The sequence below is a fragment of the Pempheris klunzingeri genome, chromosome 4, assembly GCF_042242105.1.
Source record: "Pempheris klunzingeri isolate RE-2024b chromosome 4, fPemKlu1.hap1, whole genome shotgun sequence".
Taxonomy (NCBI): domain Eukaryota; kingdom Metazoa; phylum Chordata; class Actinopteri; order Acropomatiformes; family Pempheridae; genus Pempheris; species Pempheris klunzingeri.
The window spans coordinates 16124086-16142555 of NC_092015.1; the positions used below are offsets into that span (position 1 = coordinate 16124086).

The 18470-nt window shown below is 41.9% G+C and overlaps 1 protein-coding gene and 23 non-coding genes across 24 annotated transcripts in view; 23 read left to right on the forward strand and 1 right to left on the reverse strand.

Moving 5' to 3' along the window:
• Positions 1 to 18470, reverse strand: part of dync2h1 (dynein cytoplasmic 2 heavy chain 1) — a 134503-nt gene that overhangs the window by 48507 nt on the left and 67526 nt on the right. Inside the window, exon 81 of the mRNA XM_070828709.1 lies at positions 18081 to 18153. Within this exon, the coding sequence (XP_070684810.1) occupies positions 18081 to 18153 (73 nt within the window). The remainder of the gene's footprint in view (positions 1 to 18080; positions 18154 to 18470) is intronic.
• Positions 85 to 157, forward strand: trnam-cau (transfer RNA methionine (anticodon CAU)). Its single transcript has one exon. It is a non-coding gene; the product is annotated as a tRNA-Met (tRNA).
• Positions 599 to 671, forward strand: trnam-cau (transfer RNA methionine (anticodon CAU)). Its single transcript has one exon. It is a non-coding gene; the product is annotated as a tRNA-Met (tRNA).
• Positions 1113 to 1185, forward strand: trnam-cau (transfer RNA methionine (anticodon CAU)). The gene has a single exon. It is a non-coding gene; the product is annotated as a tRNA-Met (tRNA).
• Positions 1627 to 1699, forward strand: trnam-cau (transfer RNA methionine (anticodon CAU)). Its single transcript has one exon. It is a non-coding gene; the product is annotated as a tRNA-Met (tRNA).
• trnam-cau (transfer RNA methionine (anticodon CAU)) lies at positions 2143 to 2215 on the forward strand. The gene has a single exon. It is a non-coding gene; the product is annotated as a tRNA-Met (tRNA).
• On the forward strand, positions 2659 to 2731 carry trnam-cau (transfer RNA methionine (anticodon CAU)). Its single transcript has one exon. It is a non-coding gene; the product is annotated as a tRNA-Met (tRNA).
• On the forward strand, positions 3175 to 3247 carry trnam-cau (transfer RNA methionine (anticodon CAU)). The gene has a single exon. It is a non-coding gene; the product is annotated as a tRNA-Met (tRNA).
• On the forward strand, positions 3687 to 3759 carry trnam-cau (transfer RNA methionine (anticodon CAU)). The gene has a single exon. It is a non-coding gene; the product is annotated as a tRNA-Met (tRNA).
• trnam-cau (transfer RNA methionine (anticodon CAU)) lies at positions 4199 to 4271 on the forward strand. Its single transcript has one exon. It is a non-coding gene; the product is annotated as a tRNA-Met (tRNA).
• Positions 4711 to 4783, forward strand: trnam-cau (transfer RNA methionine (anticodon CAU)). Its single transcript has one exon. It is a non-coding gene; the product is annotated as a tRNA-Met (tRNA).
• trnam-cau (transfer RNA methionine (anticodon CAU)) lies at positions 5225 to 5297 on the forward strand. Its single transcript has one exon. It is a non-coding gene; the product is annotated as a tRNA-Met (tRNA).
• Positions 5739 to 5811, forward strand: trnam-cau (transfer RNA methionine (anticodon CAU)). Its single transcript has one exon. It is a non-coding gene; the product is annotated as a tRNA-Met (tRNA).
• On the forward strand, positions 6255 to 6327 carry trnam-cau (transfer RNA methionine (anticodon CAU)). Its single transcript has one exon. It is a non-coding gene; the product is annotated as a tRNA-Met (tRNA).
• Positions 6767 to 6839, forward strand: trnam-cau (transfer RNA methionine (anticodon CAU)). The gene has a single exon. It is a non-coding gene; the product is annotated as a tRNA-Met (tRNA).
• Positions 7279 to 7351, forward strand: trnam-cau (transfer RNA methionine (anticodon CAU)). The gene has a single exon. It is a non-coding gene; the product is annotated as a tRNA-Met (tRNA).
• trnam-cau (transfer RNA methionine (anticodon CAU)) lies at positions 7791 to 7863 on the forward strand. The gene has a single exon. It is a non-coding gene; the product is annotated as a tRNA-Met (tRNA).
• On the forward strand, positions 8303 to 8375 carry trnam-cau (transfer RNA methionine (anticodon CAU)). Its single transcript has one exon. It is a non-coding gene; the product is annotated as a tRNA-Met (tRNA).
• Positions 8819 to 8891, forward strand: trnam-cau (transfer RNA methionine (anticodon CAU)). The gene has a single exon. It is a non-coding gene; the product is annotated as a tRNA-Met (tRNA).
• Positions 9333 to 9405, forward strand: trnam-cau (transfer RNA methionine (anticodon CAU)). Its single transcript has one exon. It is a non-coding gene; the product is annotated as a tRNA-Met (tRNA).
• trnam-cau (transfer RNA methionine (anticodon CAU)) lies at positions 9845 to 9917 on the forward strand. The gene has a single exon. It is a non-coding gene; the product is annotated as a tRNA-Met (tRNA).
• Positions 10346 to 10418, forward strand: trnam-cau (transfer RNA methionine (anticodon CAU)). The gene has a single exon. It is a non-coding gene; the product is annotated as a tRNA-Met (tRNA).
• trnam-cau (transfer RNA methionine (anticodon CAU)) lies at positions 10860 to 10932 on the forward strand. The gene has a single exon. It is a non-coding gene; the product is annotated as a tRNA-Met (tRNA).
• Positions 11372 to 11444, forward strand: trnam-cau (transfer RNA methionine (anticodon CAU)). The gene has a single exon. It is a non-coding gene; the product is annotated as a tRNA-Met (tRNA).

The window sequence follows — 18470 nt, forward strand, 5'->3', positions numbered from 1 at the left end:
GGTAGGCAGACATTGCAAAACATCAACTTGCTCCATAGTTGCAAGACTGAGCATTCGTATGCATCAAAAACTACACAGTTTCAGGCCTCGTTGGCGCAGTAGGCAGCGCGTCAGTCTCATAATCTGAAGGTCGTGAGTTCGAGCCTCACACGGGGCACGTGTTTTAAAATCAGCATGCCAACAAATACCTACATGATACGTACGGTAACAAGTAGGCAGACATTACAAACGACCAACTTGCTTCACAGTTGCAACTGTGACCGATCCTCTGAATCACAAAGTACACGCTTTCAAGTCTCATTGGCACAGTAGGCAGCACACCAATCACCTGTAGTGTGATTGTGATCGGTCAACTCTTCAGCCAAGACGTTTTCAAATTGTTTGCGATAACGGAAACGTTATGTGAAGATGGTTTTGTCGACTCTTGTTTCCGAAGTCACAAAAAACTATCAATTTGAAAGGTTACTCCTCAATTTTTGAAATTTCAGCAGAGCTCTATCTGCCACATTGGCAGGGTAGGCAGACATTGCAAAACATCAACTTGCTCCATAGTTGCAAGACTGAGCACTCCTGTGCATCAAAAACTACACAGTTTCAGGCCTCGTTGGCGCAGTAGGCAGCGCGTCAGTCTCATAATCTGAAGGTCGTGAGTTCGAGCCTCACACGGGGCACGTGTTTTAAAATCAGCATGCCAACAAATACCTACATGATACGTACGGTAACAAGTAGGCAGACATTACAAAAGAGCAACTTGCTTCACAGTTGCAACTGTGACCGATCCTCTGAATCACAAAAGACACGCTTTCAAGTCTCATTGGCACAGTAGGCAGCACACCAATCACCTGTAGTGTGATTGTGATCGGTCAACTCTTCAGCCAAGACGTTTTCAAATTGTTTGCGATAACGGAAACGTTATGTGAAGATGGTTTTGTCGACTCTTGTTTCCGAAGTCACAAAAAACTATCAATTTGAAAGGTTACTCCTCAATTTTTGAAATTTCAGCAGAGCTCTATCTGCCACATTGGCAGGGTAGGCAGACATTGCAAAACATCAACTTGCTCCATAGTTGCAAGACTGAGCACTCCTGTGCATCAAAAACTACACAGTTTCAGGCCTCGTTGGCGCAGTAGGCAGCGCGTCAGTCTCATAATCTGAAGGTCGTGAGTTCGAGCCTCACACGGGGCACGTGTTTTAAAATCAGCATGCCAACAAATACCTACATGATACGTACGGTAACAAGTAGGCAGACATTACAAAAGAGCAACTTGCTTCACAGTTGCAACTGTGACCGATCCTCTGAATCACAAAAGACACGCTTTCAAGTCTCATTGGCACAGTAGGCAGCACACCAATCACCTGTAGTGTGATTGTGATCGGTCAACTCTTCAGCCAAGACGTTTTCAAATTGTTTGCGATAACGGAAACGTTATGTGAAGATGGTTTTGTCGACTCTTGTTTCCGAAGTCACAAAAAACTATCAATTTGAAAGGTTACTCCTCAATTTTTGAAATTTCAGCAGAGCTCTATCTGCCACATTGGCAGGGTAGGCAGACATTGCAAAACATCAACTTGCTCCATAGTTGCAAGACTGAGCACTCCTGTGCATCAAAAACTACACAGTTTCAGGCCTCGTTGGCGCAGTAGGCAGCGCGTCAGTCTCATAATCTGAAGGTCGTGAGTTCGAGCCTCACACGGGGCACGTGTTTTAAAATCAGCATGCCAACAAATACCTACATGATACGTACGGTAACAAGTAGGCAGACATTACAAAAGACCAACTTGCTTCACAGTTGCAACTGTGACCGATCCTCTGAATCACAAAAGACATGCTTTCAAGTCTCATTGGCACAGTAGGCAGCACACCAATCACCTGTAGTGTGATTGTGATCGGTCAACTCTTCAGCCAAGACGTTTTCAAATTGTTTGCGATAACAGAAATGTTATGTTAAGATGGTTTTGTCGACTCTTGTTTCCAAAAGTCACAAATAAACTGTCAATTTGAAAGGTTACTCCTCAACTTTTGAAATTTCAGCAGGGCTCTATCTGCCACATTGGCAGGGTAGGCAGACATTGCAAAACATCAACTTGCTCCATAGTTGCAAGACTGAGCATTCGTATGCATCAAAAACTACACAGTTCCAGGCCTCGTTGGCGCAGTAGGCAGCGCGTCAGTCTCATAATCTGAAGGTCGTGAGTTCGAGCCTCACACGGGGCACGTGTTTTAAAATCAGCATGCCAACAAATACCTACATGATACGTACGGTAACAAGTAGGCAGACATTACAAAAGAGCAACTTGCTTCACAGTTGCAACTGTGACCGATCCTCTGAATCACAAAAGACACGCTTTCAAGTCTCATTGGCACAGTAGGCAGCACACCAATCACCTGTAGTGTGATTGTGATCGGTCAACTCTTCAGCCAAGACGTTTTCAAATTGTTTGCGATAACGGAAACGTTATGTGAAGATGGTTTTGTCGACTCTTGTTTCCTAAAGTCACAAATAAACTGTCAATTTGAAAGGTTACTCCTCAACTTTTGAAATTTCAGCAGAGCTCTATCTGCCACATTGGCAGGGTAGGCAGACATTGCAAAACATCAACTTGCTCCATAGTTGCAAGACTGAGCACTCCTGTGCATCAAAAACTATACAGTTTCAGGCCTCGTTGGCGCAGTAGGCAGCGCGTCAGTCTCATAATCTGAAGGTCGTGAGTTCGAGCCTCACACGGGGCACGTGTTTTAAAATCAGCATGCCAACAAATACCCACATGATACGTACGGTAACAAGTAGGCAGACATTACAAAAGACCAACTTGCTTCACAGCTGCAACTGTGACCAATCCTCTGAATCACAAAAGACACGCTTTCAAGCCTCATTGGCGCAGTAGGCAGCACACCAATCACCTGTAGTGTGATTGTGATCGGTCAACTCTTCAGTCAAAACGTTTTCAAATTGTTTACGATAACGGAAACGTTATGTTAAGATGGTTTTGTCGACTCTTGTTTCCAAAAGTCACAAATAAACTGTCAATTTGAAAGGTTACTCCTCAACTTTTGAAATTTCAGCAGAGCTCTATCTGCCACATTGGCAGGGTAGGCAGACATTGCAAAACATCAACTTGCTCCATAGTTGCAAGACTGAGCATTCGTATGCATCAAAAACTACACAGTTCCAGGCCTCGTTGGCGCAGTAGGCAGCGCGTCAGTCTCATAATCTGAAGGTCGTGAGTTCGAGCCTCACACGGGGCACGTGTTTTAAAATCAGCATGCCAACAAATACCCACATGGTACGTACGGTAACAAGTAGGCAGTCATTACAAAAGACCAACTTGCTTCACAGTTGCAACTGTGACCAATCCTCTGAATCAGAAAAGACACTTTCAAGCCTCATTGGCGCAGTAGGCAGCACACCAATCACCTGTAGTGTGATTGTGATCGGTCAACTCTTCAGCCAAGACGTTTTCAAATTGTTTGCGATAACAGAAACGTTATGTGAAGATGGTTTTGTCGACTCTTGTTTCCGAAGTCACAAAAAACTATCAATTTGAAAGGTTACTCCTCAATTTTTGAAATTTCAGCAGAGCTCTATCTGCCACATTGGCAGGGTAGGCAGACATTGCAAAACATCAACTTGCTCCATAGTTGCAAGACTGAGCATTCGTATGCATCAAAAACTACACAGTTTCAGGCCTCGTTGGCGCAGTAGGCAGCGCGTCAGTCTCATAATCTGAAGGTCGTGAGTTCGAGCCTCACACGGGGCACGTGTTTTAAAATCAGCATGCCAACAAATACCCACATGGTACGTACGGTAACAAGTAGGCAGACATTACAAAAGACCAACTTGCTTCACAGTTGCAACTGTGACCAATCCTCTGAATCAGAAAAGACACTTTCAAGCCTCATTGGCGCAGTAGGTAGCACACCAATCACCTTTAGTGTGATTGTGATCGGTCAACTCTTCAGCCAAGACGTTTTCAAATTGTTTGCGATAACGGAAACGTTATGTGAAGATGGTTTTGTCGACTCTTGTTTCCGAAGTCACAAAAAACTATCAATTTGAAAGGTTACTCCTCAATTTTTGAAATTTCAGCAGAGCTCTATCTGCCACATTGGCAGGGTAGGCAGACATTGCAAAACATCAACTTGCTCCATAGTTGCAAGACTGAGCATTCGTATGCATCAAAAACTACACAGTTTCAGGCCTCGTTGGCGCAGTAGGCAGCGCGTCAGTCTCATAATCTGAAGGTCGTGAGTTCGAGCCTCACACGGGGCACGTGTTTTAAAATCAGCATGCCAACAAATACCCACATGGTACGTACGGTAACAAGTAGGCAGACATTACAAAAGACCAACTTGCTTCACAGTTGCAACTGTGACCAATCCTCTGAATCAGAAAAGACACTTTCAAGCCTCATTGGCGCAGTAGGCAGCACACCAATCACCTGTAGTGTGATTGTGATCGGTCAACTCTTCAGCCAAGACGTTTTCAAATTGTTTGCGATAACGGAAACGTTATGTGAAGATGGTTTTGTCGACTCTTGTTTCCGAAGTCACAAAAAACTATCAATTTGAAAGGTTACTCCTCAATTTTTGAAATTTCAGCAGAGCTCTATCTGCCACATTGGCAGGGTAGGCAGACATTGCAAAACATCAACTTGCTCCATAGTTGCAAGACTGAGCACTCCTGTGCATCAAAAACTACACAGTTTCAGGCCTCGTTGGCGCAGTAGGCAGCGCGTCAGTCTCATAATCTGAAGGTCGTGAGTTCGAGCCTCACACGGGGCACGTGTTTTAAAATCAGCATGCCAACAAATACCTACATGATACGTACGGTAACAAGTAGGCAGACATTACAAAAGAGCAACTTGCTTCACAGTTGCAACTGTGACCGATCCTCTGAATCACAAAAGACACGCTTTCAAGTCTCATTGGCACAGTAGGCAGCACACCAATCACCTGTAGTGTGATTGTGATCGGTCAACTCTTCAGCCAAGACGTTTTCAAATTGTTTGCGATAACGGAAACGTTATGTGAAGATGGTTTTGTCGACTCTTGTTTCCGAAGTCACAAAAAACTATCAATTTGAAAGGTTACTCCTCAATTTTTGAAATTTCAGCAGAGCTCTATCTGCCACATTGGCAGGGTAGGCAGACATTGCAAAACATCAACTTGCTCCATAGTTGCAAGACTGAGCACTCCTGTGCATCAAAAACTACACAGTTTCAGGCCTCGTTGGCGCAGTAGGCAGCGCGTCAGTCTCATAATCTGAAGGTCGTGAGTTCGAGCCTCACACGGGGCACGTGTTTTAAAATCAGCATGCCAACAAATACCTACATGATACGTACGGTAACAAGTAGGCAGACATTACAAAAGAGCAACTTGCTTCACAGTTGCAACTGTGACCGATCCTCTGAATCACAAAAGACACGCTTTCAAGTCTCATTGGCACAGTAGGCAGCACACCAATCACCTGTAGTGTGATTGTGATCGGTCAACTCTTCAGCCAAGACGTTTTCAAATTGTTTGCGATAACGGAAACGTTATGTGAAGATGGTTTTGTCGACTCTTGTTTCCGAAGTCACAAAAAACTATCAATTTGAAAGGTTACTCCTCAATTTTTGAAATTTCAGCAGAGCTCTATCTGCCACATTGGCAGGGTAGGCAGACATTGCAAAACATCAACTTGCTCCATAGTTGCAAGACTGAGCACTCCTGTGCATCAAAAACTACACAGTTTCAGGCCTCGTTGGCGCAGTAGGCAGCGCGTCAGTCTCATAATCTGAAGGTCGTGAGTTCGAGCCTCACACGGGGCACGTGTTTTAAAATCAGCATGCCAACAAATACCTACATGATACGTACAGTAACAAGTAGGCAGACATTACAAAAGACCAACTTGCTTCACAGTTGCAACTGTGACCGATCCTCTGAATCACAAAAGACATGCTTTCAAGTCTCATTGGCACAGTAGGCAGCACACCAATCACCTGTAGTGTGATTGTGATCGGTCAACTCTTCAGCCAAGACGTTTTCAAATTGTTTGCGATAACAGAAATGTTATGTTAAGATGGTTTTGTCGACTCTTGTTTCCAAAAGTCACAAATAAACTGTCAATTTGAAAGGTTACTCCTCAACTTTTGAAATTTCAGCAGAGCTCTATCTGCCACATTGGCAGGGTAGGCAGACATTGCAAAACATCAACTTGCTCCATAGTTGCAAGACTGAGCATTCGTATGCATCAAAAACTACACAGTTCCAGGCCTCGTTGGCGCAGTAGGCAGCGCGTCAGTCTCATAATCTGAAGGTCGTGAGTTCGAGCCTCACACGGGGCACGTGTTTTAAAATCAGCATGCCAACAAATACCCACATGGTACGTACGGTAACAAGTAGGCAGTCATTACAAAAGACCAACTTGCTTCACAGTTGCAACTGTGACCAATCCTCTGAATCAGAAAAGACACTTTCAAGCCTCATTGGCGCAGTAGGCAGCACACCAATCACCTGTAGTGTGATTGTGATCGGTCAACTCTTCAGCCAAGACGTTTTCAAATTGTTTGCGATAACAGAAACGTTATGTGAAGATGGTTTTGTCGACTCTTGTTTCCGAAGTCACAAAAAACTATCAATTTGAAAGGTTACTCCTCAATTTTTGAAATTTCAGCAGAGCTCTATCTGCCACATTGGCAGGGTAGGCAGACATTGCAAAACATCAACTTGCTCCATAGTTGCAAGACTGAGCATTCGTATGCATCAAAAACTACACAGTTTCAGGCCTCGTTGGCGCAGTAGGCAGCGCGTCAGTCTCATAATCTGAAGGTCGTGAGTTCGAGCCTCACACGGGGCACGTGTTTTAAAATCAGCATGCCAACAAATACCCACATGGTACGTACGGTAACAAGTAGGCAGACATTACAAAAGACCAACTTGCTTCACAGTTGCAACTGTGACCAATCCTCTGAATCAGAAAAGACACTTTCAAGCCTCATTGGCGCAGTAGGTAGCACACCAATCACCTTTAGTGTGATTGTGATCGGTCAACTCTTCAGCCAAGACGTTTTCAAATTGTTTGCGATAACGGAAACGTTATGTGAAGATGGTTTTGTCGACTCTTGTTTCCGAAGTCACAAAAAACTATCAATTTGAAAGGTTACTCCTCAATTTTTGAAATTTCAGCAGAGCTCTATCTGCCACATTGGCAGGGTAGGCAGACATTGCAAAACATCAACTTGCTCCATAGTTGCAAGACTGAGCATTCGTATGCATCAAAAACTACACAGTTTCAGGCCTCGTTGGCGCAGTAGGCAGCGCGTCAGTCTCATAATCTGAAGGTCGTGAGTTCGAGCCTCACACGGGGCACGTGTTTTAAAATCAGCATGCCAACAAATACCCACATGGTACGTACGGTAACAAGTAGGCAGACATTACAAAAGACCAACTTGCTTCACAGTTGCAACTGTGACCAATCCTCTGAATCAGAAAAGACACTTTCAAGCCTCATTGGCGCAGTAGGCAGCACACCAATCACCTTTAGTGTGATTGTGATCGGTCAACTCTTCAGCCAAGACGTTTTCAAATTGTTTGCGATAACGGAAACGTTATGTGAAGATGGTTTTGTCGACTCTTGTTTCCGAAGTCACAAAAAACTATCAATTTGAAAGGTTACTCCTCAATTTTTGAAATTTCAGCAGAGCTCTATCTGCCACATTGGCAGGGTAGGCAGACATTGCAAAACATCAACTTGCTCCATAGTTGCAAGACTGAGCATTCGTATGCATCAAAAACTACACAGTTTCAGGCCTCGTTGGCGCAGTAGGCAGCGCGTCAGTCTCATAATCTGAAGGTCGTGAGTTCGAGCCTCACACGGGGCACGTGTTTTAAAATCAGCATGCCAACAAATACCCACATGGTACGTACGGTAACAAGTAGGCAGACATTACAAAAGACCAACTTGCTTCACAGTTGCAACTGTGACCAATCCTCTGAATCAGAAAAGACACTTTCAAGTCTCATTGGCGCAGTAGGCAGCACACCAATCACCTTTAGTGTGATTGTGATCGGTCAACTCTTCAGCCAAGACGTTTTCAAATTGTTTGCGATAACGGAAACGTTATGTGAAGATGGTTTTGTCGACTCTTGTTTCCGAAGTCACAAAAAACTATCAATTTGAAAGGTTACTCCTCAATTTTTGAAATTTCAGCAGAGCTCTATCTGCCACATTGGCAGGGTAGGCAGACATTGCAAAACATCAACTTGCTCCATAGTTGCAAGACTGAGCACTCCTGTGCATCAAAAACTACACAGTTTCAGGCCTCGTTGGCGCAGTAGGCAGCGCGTCAGTCTCATAATCTGAAGGTCGTGAGTTCGAGCCTCACACGGGGCACGTGTTTTAAAATCAGCATGCCAACAAATACCTACATGATACGTACGGTAACAAGTAGGCAGACATTACAAAAGACCAACTTGCTTCACAGTTGCAACTGTGACCGATCCTCTGAATCACAAAAGACACGCTTTCAAGTCTCATTGGCACAGTAGGCAGCACACCAATCACCTGTAGTGTGATTGTGATCGGTCAACTCTTCAGTCAAAACGTTTTCAAATTGTTTACGATAACGGAAACGTTATGTTAAGATGGTTTTGTCGACTCTTGTTTCCAAAAGTCACAAATAAACTGTCAATTTGAAAGGTTACTCCTCAACTTTTGAAATTTCAGCAGGGCTCTATCTGCCACATTGGCAGGGTAGGCAGACATTGCAAAACATCAACTTGCTCCATAGTTGCAAGACTGAGCATTCGTATGCATCAAAAACTACACAGTTTCAGGCCTCGTTGGCGCAGTAGGCAGCGCGTCAGTCTCATAATCTGAAGGTCGTGAGTTCGAGCCTCACACGGGGCACGTGTTTTAAAATCAGCATGCCAACAAATACCTACATGATACGTACGGTAACAAGTAGGCAGACATTACAAACGACCAACTTGCTTCACAGTTGCAACTGTGACCGATCCTCTGAATCACAAAGTACACGCTTTCAAGTCTCATTGGCACAGTAGGCAGCACACCAATCACCTGTAGTGTGATTGTGATCGGTCAACTCTTCAGCCAAGACGTTTTCAAATTGTTTGCGATAACAGAAACGTTATGTGAAGATGGTTTTGTCGACTCTTGTTTCCGAAGTCACAAAAAACTATCAATTTGAAAGGTTACTCCTCAATTTTTGAAATTTCAGCAGAGCTCTATCTGCCACATTGGCAGGGTAGGCAGACATTGCAAAACATCAACTTGCTCCATAGTTGCAAGACTGAGCATTCGTATGCATCAAAAACTACACAGTTTCAGGCCTCGTTGGCGCAGTAGGCAGCGCGTCAGTCTCATAATCTGAAGGTCGTGAGTTCGAGCCTCACACGGGGCACGTGTTTTAAAATCAGCATGCCAACAAATACCCACATGGTACGTACGGTAACAAGTAGGCAGACATTACAAAAGACCAACTTGCTTCACAGTTGCAACTGTGACCAATCCTCTGAATCAGAAAAGACACTTTCAAGCCTCATTGGCGCAGTAGGCAGCACACCAATCACCTTTAGTGTGATTGTGATCGGTCAACTCTTCAGCCAAGACGTTTTCAAATTGTTTGCGATAACGGAAACGTTATGTGAAGATGGTTTTGTCGACTCTTGTTTCCGAAGTCACAAAAAACTATCAATTTGAAAGGTTACTCCTCAATTTTTGAAATTTCAGCAGAGCTCTATCTGCCACATTGGCAGGGTAGGCAGACATTGCAAAACATCAACTTGCTCCATAGTTGCAAGACTGAGCATTCGTATGCATCAAAAACTACACAGTTTCAGGCCTCGTTGGCGCAGTAGGCAGCGCGTCAGTCTCATAATCTGAAGGTCGTGAGTTCGAGCCTCACACGGGGCACGTGTTTTAAAATCAGCATGCCAACAAATACCCACATGGTACGTACGGTAACAAGTAGGCAGACATTACAAAAGACCAACTTGCAACTGTGACCAATCCTCTGAATCAGAAAAGACACTTTCAAGCCTCATTGGCGCAGTAGGCAGCACACCAATCACCTTTAGTGTGATTGTGATCGGTCAACTCTTCAGCCAAGACGTTTTCAAATTGTTTGCGATAACGGAAACGTTATGTGAAGATGGTTTTGTCGACTCTTGTTTCCGAAGTCACAAAAAACTATCAATTTGAAAGGTTACTCCTCAATTTTTGAAATTTCAGCAGAGCTCTATCTGCCACATTGGCAGGGTAGGCAGACATTGCAAAACATCAACTTGCTCCATAGTTGCAAGACTGAGCACTCCTGTGCATCAAAAACTACACAGTTTCAGGCCTCGTTGGCGCAGTAGGCAGCGCGTCAGTCTCATAATGTGAAGGTCGTGAGTTCGAGCCTCACACGGGGCACGTGTTTTAAAATCAGCATGCCAACAAATACCTACATGATACGTACGGTAACAAGTAGGCAGACATTACAAAAGACCAACTTGCTTCACAGTTGCAACTGTGACCGATCCTCTGAATCACAAAAGACATGCTTTCAAGTCTCATTGGCACAGTAGGCAGCACACCAATCACCTGTAGTGTGATTGTGATCGGTCAACTCTTCAGCCAAGACGTTTTCAAATTGTTTGCGATAACAGAAACGTTATGTTAAGATGGTTTTGTCGACTCTTGTTTCCGAAGTCACAAAAAACTATCAATTTGAAAGGTTACTCCTCAATTTTTGAAATTTCAGCAGAGCTCTATCTGCCACATTGGCAGGGTAGGCAGACATTGCAAAACATCAACTTGCTCCATAGTTGCAAGACTGAGCATTCGTATGCATCAAAAACTACACAGTTTCAGGCCTCGTTGGCGCAGTAGGCAGCGCGTCAGTCTCATAATCTGAAGGTCGTGAGTTCGAGCCTCACACGGGGCACGTGTTTTAAAATCAGCATGCCAACAAATACCCACATGGTACGTACGGTAACAAGTAGGCAGACATTACAAAAGACCAACTTGCTTCACAGTTGCAACTGTGACCAATCCTCTGAATCAGAAAAGACACTTTCAAGCCTCATTGGCGCAGTAGGCAGCACACCAATCACCTTTAGTGTGATTGTGATCGGTCAACTCTTCAGCCAAGACGTTTTCAAATTGTTTGCGATAACGGAAACGTTATGTGAAGATGGTTTTGTCGACTCTTGTTTCCGAAGTCACAAAAAACTATCAATTTGAAAGGTTACTCCTCAATTTTTGAAATTTCAGCAGAGCTCTATCTGCCACATTGGCAGGGTAGGCAGACATTGCAAAACATCAACTTGCTCCATAGTTGCAAGACTGAGCATTCGTATGCATCAAAAACTACACAGTTTCAGGCCTCGTTGGCGCAGTAGGCAGCGCGTCAGTCTCATAATCTGAAGGTCGTGAGTTCGAGCCTCACACGGGGCACGTGTTTTAAAATCAGCATGCCAACAAATACCCACATGGTACGTACGGTAACAAGTAGGCAGACATTACAAAAGACCAACTTGCTTCGCAGCTGCAACTGTGACCAATCCTCTGAATCACACAAGACACGCTTTCAAGCCTCATGGGTGCAGTAGGCAGCACACCAATCACCTTTAGTGTGATTGTGATCGGTCAACTCTTCAGCCAAGACGTTTTCAAATTGTTTGCGATAACAGAAACGTTATGTTAAGATGGTTTTGTCGACTCTTGTTTCCAAAAGTCTGTAAGTCTCATATTCTGAAGGTCGTGAGTTCGAGTCTCACACGGGGCACATGTTTTAAAATCAGGATGCCAACAAATACCCACATGGTACGTACGGTAACAAGTAGCTGCCAGTAGTATTGTATGACAAGGAAATAAGGCCAGATGCAAAACATACAACGTGCCATGGAAATCAAAGAACCTTATCAAAGTCTCACACAGGGCATTTTCTTAATGAAAATGGCCCAATGCATCTGCTCTCAGTCCACTTCCATCACATTTCCTCTTTATTTGTTTCACGCCATACCATTACAAATCTCTCACACCATACCTCACACTCATTCAAGCAAACACTTTCATCACTGACATAACTGACTACCACATGTAATGCTTTTAACGTCTTTGTTGTGATTTAACCCAAACACGAAAACGATTGGAGTAATGGAGAGTATAAACAGCTTCACTTCTGTGTCAAATAAGCAATTACATCCAATGATGAAGACGGCATGAAATAGTCAAAAGTGTGTGAAAATGGTTTTGTTAATTGTTCTTTCCAAAATCAACAATAAACTGTCATGGTAACAGTTATTGCTTACCTTTTTATTCTGAGAAGAGCTGTATCTGCCACATTGGCAGGGTAGGCAGACATTACAAAAGATCAACTTGTCTCATAATCTGAAGGTCGTTTTTAAATCAGTATGGCAATACACTGAGGCACCCATATTGTACATATGGTTAAGGGTGCTCCTAGATTTGCATAAAATTGTCAAATAACCTAGAAAAAACTTTTAGCTAACGATGACAATTTAAGAATCATGCCATATACAGGGCAGTTCTCTGGTGAAAATCTGAGTCAGCTGATTAATTGTGTCATTTAAGAGATTAAAGTCACACAATGTGTACTGTAATCCAGGCTTCTTCGTCCTTTGGTTTGGTCATTGGGAGAGAGCCGCTGTCCACCTCTAGACTCAGCCATTCGTTTGATAGTCAATGGCTGCACACAAAAACGAACGAGAACAAATGTCAGACTCGACTGAGAAACCGCAGTGGCAGCAGCAGCACGTGGAGAGGGAGGCGCACATTTGTTTTGGTCTGAGATGTGGCAATATCATGTAGAGAACCTTTAATAACAAAGTTAATCAATTATAAAGTAACCCTAAAACAGGGGTCACCAACCTTTTTGAAACTGAGAGCTACTTCATGGGTACTGAGTCATACGAAGGGCTACCAATTTGTCACACTCCTCTGAAATAACAAATTTGCTCAGTTTGCCTTTAGTTATATATTATTATTAATGATACTCATCTATGTGAAGACACTGATCACATTAGTGATTTCTCACAGTAATTATCAACAATGACTTAACAAGGTGGGAGACAGATAATATCAATATTACACATTTCATTTCTATTAGTCCCCAGTTGGACACAGGGGACCCTTTCCATTAAGTTGTCCCCCCCAAAATTCATTGGAAACACATATAAATAATTTTGAATAATATAGTTATGTTCAATAAAAAGCACAACACACGCGGTGCTAATAATAAACGTAAAACAATGCGTTTCTTAATTGTTGAAAAATGATGATCCCCCTATTCCTCACAGTGGTTTGGTCCACATGCTGTTCTCCGATGCGGCAGCTCTGTTTCAGTGACAGTCACCGATAGCAGTTAGCATCATTGCTTCTTTGATAACTCCATCTGAAATGCCCCCTTCTTCCTCTTTATCAGAGAATGTGTCGCTCTAAACTGCTGCAGCTTACCCAAAGCTGCCTTCGGCTCTTCCTGGTGGGCAGTTAGCATGCTAGTTAGCTTTGTGACCCGTAGTGAAGCGTCTCTCCACATTGTGCCGCTTTGTCGTTGCCCCACAAATGAGACACATGCAGTTTTCTTTCACAGCACTAAAAAAGAACTCTTCCTCCCATTCACTGTGAAAATGATGAGCTTTCTTTCTTTTGGGTTAGAAATAATTTCCAGCACAACATAAAGATGCAGTGAAAAGCATGCTTAAAGATCAGGCTGATTATTGCCATTTATCTTGATGTTGTTAGTATTTCTTTTAACTACTTCAACAGAAACAATGCTTGTCAATCATTATCAAGGACCAGAACTATCCATTTTATGATACCATTTTTATAACGGTAATGCTAAAAGATCCAGGTGGGTAATGATAACCATCACCACCAATGTAGTTTGCAAAATCATAATTTAACAAGTTTTGAGTGACACAGATCCAAACCAATGATTACCAAGGCATATTTTGTTTTAAATAATATTTATGTTTTTAATATTTATAGCAATGATAGTTTAACAATTGTGATTTCTTTAATGCAGTGGGCAATCTGTCGGTCGATTACATTATAGCAGTGGTAGGCCGTTCATTTTACACCTGGGCCTTCAGTGGCGTCCTACCTGAATCAAACTAAGTCTTAATACCATCATTATGACGTCACGGCTATAGAAACCATCAATATTATACAGAAAGGCAGTATAACAGGACGTTGCATCGCAGACAGGTATCTCATGCTGGAGAATGAATGACATCACTAAAGCAAGAAACCCAATTAAAAGAATTCAACAAGTCTCCTTTCACTGAAGCCACAGCTGCGCTGCTGTGCACCTGCTCCATATAAATCAAACACTCTAACCACCGACACGGCTCCAAACACAGTGTCGTTCAGTTGCCAATACCAGGCATTCCCAGCAATACAATTTGCTCCTTGGAGCCTGTAAGCCGAGGGTACCGCTCGTAGTTGCTGACCTGAAAGTGGCGGACGAACCCTTTTCCCGGCTGGGACAGGCTTGCTAGCTTCGGGGTGGGCCAGCATTTCCTCAAAATGTCCAGCTTTTCTTGGAAAGTCCGCCTTGAAAATGGATTTCTAAGTAGATCTGTGACCAAATTAACATCTTCTCCTCCGTCAACCATTGTGGGTTAAAAAAACTGCTATTAATACTTACGATTATGATTAAGTTTTAGCTTGTGCAGGTCGCTTCAGGTAAGAATCGCTAGCTTTGGCTAAGCTCTCTGACCATCCAATCAGAGGACGTGAAAATACTAACGTCATCGTACGCCTGCTAGAAGGCCCTGGGGTCACCAACTCGAAATCTGATTTGTTAAAGCAACAGTTTCATTGCGATGTATTTTAAGCTACGGGCGCCTGCACTTTTGATTCTGAAGGCCTCAGGGCAGATTTCTTTGACCTTGGCAACACATGGTGGCTGAAATATGATTGGATAAAAGCTCTAATATAGACATACACTGCTGGAAGCACCCCAGCCCAGAGACGCGCTATGAAATGAAGAGCATAGACTATTAGGAATAATCTAAAATGATTAATGGGAAAATATTAAAACGTAAATCAGTTTAGGCCAGCAGAGAAGGCCTTGCTGGCCCTGACGGCCCACCACTGCATTATAGAATATATTACATCAGTTGTATTTGTTTTTAGTCTAGACTAAAATGTCTCAATATATTGGATGAATACCATGACATCTCATGGACACTCATGGTTCGCCGATGATGTGTCCTAATGACTTGGTATAGAATGGTAATGCTTTCCTCTAAATCCACCACAAGGTACACATTTGTAGATTCAAGTTAAATGTCTCAACAACTATGCTATGATTGATTTTGATTACAAATGATATACATTAATTTCCCTGTTGGGAAATAACTTGATGACTTGGTTACCATGACTTACCATGTAGTGCCATATTAAGGTCAAAATTCTGATTTGTCGCTTATGACCCAATATCTGCAAAACTACAGTAACATTTCCATTAGCCTCAGCAGTATTTTGTGTTTAGTGCTCATGAGCAAATGTTAGCATAATAACATGTAATACTAACTAGGGTAAACATCTGCTGCACATGCTGCTAGCATAAATACAGATTCTCAGTCTTGACAAAATAAATTTGTAGTCTCTTCAAGTAGATCACAAGAGTAAACAGTATAGTGAAAAAGTCAACTAAAGGCACATCCTGAAGCTGCTCTATAGAAAACATATAATGTTTAGTCCTTAATCACTATAAGTGCACCAGTGGTGATTTCACTGAGATGTAGCTACATTTTCTAGTTAAGAGCAGTAAGCTGAATATTCAAATAAAACAAAATGACTCTCTCTGGACCACTTTATGACGTCACAAACTCATACAGGCTCACTGTTAAAAAAAAAATCAAGCAACAGCAGAATGGAAATTCTATTTTGGGATGAATCCTGATTAAAATAAGGAATGTTTGGCCTTGAGTTATTGTTTATTCAGTAATGAATATTCATATGACAAATATGCTGACATCCAAAGAACATAGATTATCCAAGGTTACAGCTACTAAGGCTTTTTAAAATGCATGTGAGTATTTGGTTTACTGTATGACTGACAAAGGCAGGTTGAGGACCAGACAGCAAAGGAAAGTATGTTCTTGTAATTAAAATAAAAAATTGATCCAACTAAAACTCAAACTTAAGGTATGTATGGGCAGAAATATGTGTCAACTGCATTCATATCTTTTAATTTGAATTTGAATTGCTCAAGAACTTTTGAATTGAATAATTACATTGAAAAACTGAGTCTGAATAGCATAATTTGAAAACTTGTAATATGTACTGGTTTGGAACAATATTCTAATAAGCTTGAAACTGAATGTAGTTGTGTAAAATTGAATTCAGTTCTCAATGAAAATTGAACTCTCTATATACTTCCAGACAGACACCTCAGATGTCTTTCCTGGAATCTGCTGGAGCCACTCTCCTAGTTTGTGGGTCTTAGCCCCCAAGGCTCAGATCAGGCACCAAATCTTTTCTAGCTCCTTTTTCAGTCCTTGGTATTTTTTGAGCTTCTCCTGTTCCTCCTTACTAATGTTGCTGTCCTTAGGAATTGCTACATCTATCACCACAGCCTTCTTCTGTTCTTTGTCAATCAGCACAATGTCAGACTGGTTAACCATCAGAGAGATCAGAGAGACGAACATACGTAGGTCTATATTTGAACAACCCAGAATTCACCATGTAAGGAAAGCATTATAATAGTCAACTGGCGTTGTGTGTTGGTGTGTCTTGCAAATTTACTTTACATAGTTTTATTTTATATTTTTTTCCAAATCTAATCAGAGTAGCAACTTTTAGGAATGTTCTTTTTTCATTTTTTCACTTGCAATCTAAATTGTCGGGAAAATGACTTTTGGCATTAGTGAGTATCTGGATAGTGCGTAGCTCAAACACTGCCAAAAGCAGACACACAAAAAATGACATATTAATGGACAGATAAATGTACTTGCTCATGTTCAGATACACAACTGAAAATTTGTTTTATACACAGATATTGACACCTGCATATTAGTTTCATCTGACACCAATTAGCAGCATCCCAGATACTGCAGTGAGAAGCCAACACATCATTAGGATTATCTGGACTGAATGAATCGGCTCATTAAGCACAATAAACTAACCACTCTCTAGCAACATTATGTGTTGTACACTGTGTGTGTATGTGTATGAATGAACATGTGATCAAGCCTAGTTAGTATATATGTTTATGTCAGTGTGGGAGAGAGACAGTGAGAACAGAAAAATGTGTGTATGTGTGTGTGTGTGTGTATGTTGCATTCTCATAGTGATGAAAAGACAAATAAAGAGAAAAGATGAAGAGGGCTATCGTGAAAAAAAAAAAATCACATTATTAATGATTGAAGTATGGCTCAGGAATTCAGAATAGAGGCCTTATCTCAGAATATTTAGCATGAGTTGAGTGTGAAGGCAGAGGACGCTTGTGAAAAACAACACATATTTCTATATGGCAGAATGAGTGCAAAAGTGATGACGTTCATCAAAAGGCGTAAAACGGATGATTTAGTCATTTGTGATGTTTACAGCTCATTATTCAGTGCAATCACACTTGATTCAGAAGGGCAAAGATTATTATCAGAAAAAATACAAATCATGTTTTCCACAGCTCATCATACCATTGCTTTGTAGAATCCACAGCTTCAGGTTATCATTTCAGAACTGTATTTGTTGGACTATTTACCTTCAAAATCTGTAATGCACTTTAAGGGTGTACATAAGAAGTGATACGCATATTTTAATTCATGTGATACATGTCTTGTGAGAGCAGATAAAGAAAGAAGGCAAACCTTGTAAAATATCAATAAAGATTAGATCCATTTCCAGAGCAGCTAGGTGCCTACTGGGCAACATGAATATGCTGTGAATGTGATTTGTTTTTGTGTTATTTTCCAGTGGGAAATTGTAAACGCTAAATGCTTTTTATGAGTGTTTTGGTCCTTGACAGTAGAATGGTACCGAGCTTAACTCCAGCCCACTTAGGCAACATTGATTGAAAAAATAAAACGATGAAAAGTCTTACTATGGAACACTTACCCAGAGCCTGGGTGGCAAAGGCTGCCATGGCACTCTGTAGTCGGTCTGGCCTGACTGCCTGAACCAGTAACAGCTGAGGAGAGCAGAAAGCAAAGAGACAGAGATAAACTGAGGGAAAAAAACGAAACAATAGGTTTCCATTAAAACTCAGACAGAAGGTCAATACCACTAAAACAATAAAAAAATTAGTTTAAAAAAATCTAGTTGGATACAAAAGCATTTCCAAATTCACAGAGGCTTAGGGATGCTCTTTTTTAAATATTTTTCAGAGCACAAACACGTATGTAAATGTAAATAAATAAGTCCATTGGTGTGTCAGTCAAGTGTGCATACTTTAGTGAGGCTTCTGTCTTGTTAATGCTTTGAAATGATATTAGCTAAATCTTTATT